Source organism: Phragmites australis, chromosome 12 (genome assembly GCF_958298935.1).
Source record: "Phragmites australis chromosome 12, lpPhrAust1.1, whole genome shotgun sequence".
NCBI lineage: Eukaryota > Viridiplantae > Streptophyta > Magnoliopsida > Poales > Poaceae > Phragmites > Phragmites australis.
This window is the reverse complement of record NC_084932.1, coordinates 19,691,833-19,698,233: the sequence shown is the minus strand read 5'-3', so window position 1 is coordinate 19,698,233 and position 6,401 is coordinate 19,691,833. Positions and strand designations below refer to the sequence as shown.

The 6,401-nt window shown below is 46.6% G+C and overlaps 1 protein-coding gene across 1 annotated transcript; it reads right to left on the bottom strand.

The window, feature by feature from the left end:
- Positions 1–217: 217 nt before the first annotated feature.
- LOC133887003 (GDSL esterase/lipase At2g27360-like) lies at positions 218–6,088 on the bottom strand. Its single transcript, XM_062326914.1, has 5 exons — positions 5,701–6,088; positions 5,368–5,589; positions 1,890–2,038; positions 1,543–1,819; positions 218–620 (listed from the first exon to the last, which is right to left on the bottom strand). Exons 1-5 carry the CDS (start codon positions 5,966–5,968, stop codon positions 337–339), a joined length of 1,200 nt encoding a protein of 399 aa, XP_062182898.1. The 5' UTR covers positions 5,969–6,088; the 3' UTR covers positions 218–336.
- Positions 6,089–6,401: the final 313 nt, after the last annotated feature.

Sequence of the window (6,401 nt, the reverse complement as noted above, 5' to 3'; positions counted from 1 at the left end):
ACGACCAAAAGCAGCCAATAGGAAGAATTCTTTGTGATCACGATCGGGAGAGGAAACCATAGGAGTACCAAATTTCTCCTTGATAAATTCCTGGAGCTTTAGTCCCGTATGAAAATCAAGCTGAGAGAGATCCATTGGGCGGAGCAGACTGAGGATTCATGGCTTGGGAGAGGAGAGGGGGGAGAGCGCTGGGGGGAGAGGGAGTCGCCACTCTCCAGAGCTCCCATTTTGTTCTTGATTATTGCACTAATAGCAATGTCACGATTGTTACATCTTTGGTTTAGTTTGTGATAATGAAATCGTAGTCAAACAACAACAACTAATGCAGTTACAGAATTACAAGTCGTAGAGGACCTTGTATTCAGTAGAAGAGCGGAGGTGAGTCGTAAGCCGTGGACATGAACCGGTGACGGTAGCAAATGGAGGTTGTGTGTAGGAACCTTGTAGCAGGCCCATTGCAATGGCCATGTATACAGCTTCCGTTGGATGGAAGCCATCCCATGATCCATACTTGTCTGGGTTATCACACACCTTGTATTCCCGGTACCCACAACCTGCGCCTTTGGCCACACCGTAGGGTCCTCTTCCACCACAACAAGCCACCAAGGGTTCCTCGATCCCTGAACAGCGGCCATGGCAATGTTAACCAGGGTATCAGCAAGAAACAAGTTTTTTTTTCTCTTGGAGTTTCGAATGCCTCTAGACAGTTTATGTAGTGAAATCAACTAGTTTGTTAAATCCGAAGCTGAATTCAGGTGATGTGTGGCATTAATTTGTGCTACACATATTTTCAGATAATGGAGGGACAACTCCCAGCCTCTGCATATTTATTTACCCTACGACAACAACGGGGATGTACAGTACAGGAAAAAAAGATTGCTAAATGGTATTAACTGGTATCACCTGCTTGTGTTACCAGAAAATTGGAGTTGTACAGATGTTACATAATCGCAGTTCTGAGAGCTTACGGTATGAAATTTATATAACACTTTATTGGTACTAGTGTTTCATTAGAAAACTAATTAACACTTTATTGGTACTATTTGGCAGTCAGGTAACTGCACTTCACCATTTTCCCCATTTGGCATTTCTTTCTTTCTTTCTTCTCTGGAGGTATTAATATCCAGCTCTTTTCTTCTAGTCACTTTTGTTTCTACTTCAAAAGTGGAGGGAGCAAGATCATACAAATAGCCTAGCATCGACTTTCTACAGAGGTATCACCCAGTGGACAATGAACTTTTATCAGTGTAGCGAGTTACGAGGGAGTATATCTGTAATCTATTTCCACGACAGGATTTTCGCAATAAATTTCATTGAAAACAATTCATTTCACATAGGAATAGAATTTCCATGGTCCAAACCGGACCTCAAGAAAATAGAGAAATCATTTGTGTCTTTTCTGAAATAGAGAATGAATTGTATTGTTAAGAAGGCACTAGGACTAGGAGCTGGCACACGTGACTTAAAAACCATTTCCTAGTATGATACAGACTAAATTTTATAGTAAAGACTATAAAGTAAAAGATATATATCTGAACTCACCAAACTGTTCAGGGAAAAGGAAAATCTCCATAGCAGCTCCATAGTAATCAGCATAGATGATCATCACATCAGGATGGAGCATGCGCAGCTTCTCCAGCTCCTCCATGAGAAGCTTGTTGTGGTACTGTGAGAACTCGTTCATCCACCTAAGGCAACCCGTCTCTGGCTCGTAATCTTCTTCCTTATCGCTCTGGAATCTCGTCAGATATTTCGGGACGCACCCGATCGGGAGGTTCCCTGGAACCACCAGAGTCTTGGCTCCTAGCCCAATCAGTTCCTGAAAACTCAATTCAATTATATTACTATCTATATACGATGTCAGCAACAGGAAAAAAACAGATTCTCACACTGACTGTAGAAGAAATTTTGGCAATAACACTCGGAGGGAAGGTGCGGATGATCTCAAAGGACACTCTGGACAGAAGAGGTGTGTTGTAGTCATTGCCCCCGATTTCTCCAACCAAGAAAAGGGATTGGTTCATCAGTTCCGAGCAACCTGTGCAATAAAAAGGGTTCTGAATTAGCATGCTAAGATTATACTGCAAAAGTGATTTTAAGGAAGTGACAACTTACTACATCACATAGTAGTCGAGCGTTGACATGCTCACAGACAGCAATATACTTTACTATATTGATGTCTGATCCCATCACTAGTCAGATTTTATTATTGTAATATTTTGGGAAAATTGTGAAACCCCTCCTGAAATCACTTGAAGTTTAATTCTCCCTGTTACAAACTAATTCTTGTTGTAAATAATGTGATAATATGAGTATAGATATTATTCTATATATATATATATAAGAACAAGAGCATAACAATATGAAACCATTACACATGAATAGTAAACAGTATACCCAAAATACTGTATCAACAGTTACAAGAATCATGTGTAACATATGAACTGAACAGCACATAAAATTCTTTTGCGACATTGCTCTCAGAAAAGATTTGACAATTGGCCTAGGATTATAATATTCCTACTCCTGAATTGTCCTAACAAGTATTTCATTGATTGGGCAGTGTTCCTAAGATCTCAACAAGGAAATATGACCTGAGCCAAAATCTCAAATTCTAAATCCCTATACTAGACAATGCTGCACTCCAATATCAGAGAATACAATCGGCACGGTAGAAACAAGATGGCTGATTCAGAAATGAAAATGAACTACAAAAGGCAAAAGACAATAACTGCAATTTGAACTAGCAATCCATCTAGAACCAGATATATGCAAAGTATACTCAGTTCATACTGCGGCACGAATCCAAGACAAGGTTAATAGGTAGAAAGCTAGGGCTCCGAAACAGATGTATCACAGTATATAAGAACATAAATATTTGCACACCGAATAGCCTCTAGATATCACCAGCTTCATCCGGCAACAAGTGAATCAACAGGTATATGCTAGTGTACTCAGCGAACACACCCAATCTTAGAACACTTAACCATCATCGAGCATCTCATGCTTGTCCAGAACATAGAAAGAGAGGAAAAACAGTACTCACAAAAGCAATTTATTCAAATACACTGAGGATCGAGGAAAGGCACGACACTCCAGCCGTAGTCCCAGAAATCCTATTCGTCGTCATTGCCGCCGACAAGGAAGACGGAGATACAAAGTCTCACCGCACCGCGTCGGCGCATGTGGATTAGCCTTGATAATCACAGCTCAGATGAGCACCAACAAACGACCTCCACCATCCAAACCCTCGCAGCTCCAAATCACCAGCCCAAATCCCGAGCTCCAATCGGGATAAGAATAGTTGGTGATTCCCAAGAACCAAAAGAGTAAATCGGTGAGAGAGTAATAAAGAGGAGGGGATTTTCCAGCCAGTGCCAAGGAAGAGGAAGAGGGCATACAAGTAGGGGCCTCGACACCATCCAGCCCCACCCATCCCCAGAAGGAAACAGGGAGGCGGTTACGCCGCCACTGCCGAGATGCCGCTGCCTCCTGCTCCCTCTCCCTCAACTTGTTCCTTTTCCTCTCGTGCCCTAGCTGAACCAAGCACCAACACAAGTACCCCAACCGCATGAACCAGAGCAGTGCCAAGGCCAATGGACCAGCCAGTCCACAAGGAAAAAAAAGGCTTACGAAAATATCAAAAATTCATATTTTCCTCAAAAAATCTTTCTATAAATATGTCCACAGGATGTACACGGCAATAGCTCTGGGAGGTTAGCATATTTAGGTGCTAAGGTGCATGAACATGCCCCCTGCAATATCACTAGGAGATTCATGGATGTTGAGACTGGACCAGCAGTTGTTGAAGTGCACCATGAGAAGCCCTCTGGTGAAGGTGCTCGTGAAATGTGACGACGATAGAACATGTAGGACATGTAAGTCACCAAGCGACACATGTTCCTGGATGAAGTGGAGGTCAATCTCCATGTGTTTGGTGAGCTGGTGTTGCAAAGGGTTGGTGCAGAGGTAGATCGTACTGATATTCTCATAGTATACGATTGAGGCCTTAGGAGGAGGGTGTCGGAGCCAACCAAATTTTTTTTGTCAGGTATATTTGATATATCCAGTTTACTAGGTCTACTCGTGGACTCTGGTAGAAAAAAATACCATGTTTACCGTATTTTATTTGAATTATATTTGAATTTTATCCGATATATCTAATCAATCATGTTTACCTATGGCTTTTGGTAATTTTTTTTACCGGTAAAGATAACCCTAGTCGGAGCTCGACAAGAAGTTGCCACGATGAGCATTCCTCATTGCAACGGCATTGGCAACATCATGACAGTCCGCTTATACAATGGGTGATCCTATTCCTTAGATGCTTAAATTTTTTTAAAAAATTAAGTCGACAAACGTGGGTCGTTGGATGTAGGTCGAGTGGTTAGGCCATCATCTCCAACCTTCTATAGCTTTCTCTCATGTGTGACAGACCCGACGCCGACGCCTCGTCTCGCTCCCCCACGCCGCCCACCTCCTCCCGTCTCTAGAGGCGTCCCCGCCGTACTAACCACTCCGTTTTCGCGCTCTCCACCGCCAACCCCACCCACCACCTGCCTGCCGCCCATGACACCGGCGTCGCCGTCGTCACCTCGCCGCACTGCCAAGCTGCCACCCACCGTCGGTCCGGCCGCCCCCAGGCCCCAGCCTCCCTTTAAATCCGGTACTCTGAATCACTCACCCCGAAAATCCTCCTCCCCTAATTCAGTGGCGGCATGATCCGGCGATGGCGTGTTCACACGAGAGATTTCAGACGCATGAGATAGCTTATGTTCCTGCTTCCAAGACTGGAGATCACGTCATCAAAGAGGCAATAAGCAGAGGTGGACCGCCGGGTTTAGGGTAGACTGCCAAGTCCGCGTCGGCATATGCCACAAGGTCAGGGTGAGGGGGCGGTCGAATAGAGCTACAAACTAAAACGAAGCACACGTGCTGAACTATGTGCTCCCTACTTGGGATTATCCTCGGAAGACCTTGCCTCTGACGCCGCCACCTTGGACCTCGTAGACGACCACGCCCCGCGGCTTGAGCTTCGTCCTCGTCATCGTCTCCCCGCTCCAAGTAGCCCTAGTGAGCACCTTCAACAAGGTTTGTTCAGCGAGGTGTGGGTGATGGATGCTGAGTGCAAATTGATGATGATGTCGTAGGATTCCCAGCGAGGTGAGGGTGTGCTCCGGCGGTGACGGCAAGGTTCCCAGCGTCGCACTTGGGACCTTGTTCACACTTTTCCCCTTCCGTCTCTGTGACCCGTGAAGCACACTTTCTAGAAATTAATTTTTTTTTGGAGCGCTAGGATTTCTTCTCCTCAACAGCAGTAGAATTGAAATGTCAGGTCAAGCGGGAGGTGAAGTAAACATAACATACCGGCAAGGTCGCCGGCGCAGAGCAGATCAAGCAGGTCGCGAAACCACTTCATCTCCATGTCGAGGTGCACTACTCTGTCGCCCACGGGCACACCCCTGGCCCGGAAGAAGTCCGGGCTGAGTGCCATGGCGCCGCCCACCGCGAAGTTGGCCCCGCGCGCGAAGTCCTCGGCGCTCCCCCCGCTCCAGTACGGGCGCACGAACGGCAGCCCCAGCGCATCCGCTGCAAACCGTACCACGCGAGTGTCAAATCTCAAATCACTACTACTACACTGGCCAATTGGTAGATGGAGGCGGTGGGTCACGCTGATGTGGCGCGGTGGTCGTGGCATACCGATGAAGTCGACGACGAGGCGGCCATCCGAGAAGCGCCCGGTGGCGCGGTGGAAGAAGGTCTCGCCGTAGGGCGGCCGGAGCACCGGATCGCGGGAGTCGTTGAAGTAGACGAAGCGGTAGTTGCCCGTGTCCGTCAGCGAGTCCCCGAAGCTGAACACGCGCGGGAAGCACGCCGGCGCCGGCGCCGCCACTAGCGCCACCACCGCCGCCGCCACTGCCGGCAAGAGCAGTCGTCTTCCTCCTCTCCCGGAGGCAAAGGAAGCCATGGCCTCTTTTCCTGGGGGATATGATCTCCGCTCTGCTAGCACGAGGCGGATGGGGAAGAGAAACTAAACAAGTGTTAGTTGCTCCGGCAACAAGCTCCCATGCGCCGTTGGAATGGAGACGGCACTCCACCGGGTGATACCATTGACAATGCTGACGTGGCAGAGTAAAGTGATCCATTAACAAAGGGGAGCAGTGTCGTAATATATGCTGACACTTAACCTAAACAGGCGCATGGGACATGAGGCCTATCAGTTTATTCATAGTACTGCTCATACATGTAAAATGAGTCTCTTTTTCCTGATATAAGAAGACGAGTGATTCTTCTTAAATTAAACACCCAATCATTAATCAAACAGAGCGGTCTCGGACTGTATCTTATATTTCGTGTCTTGTGTTTTCAAAATTCTTATTTTATTAGTGTGTGGTAATGTG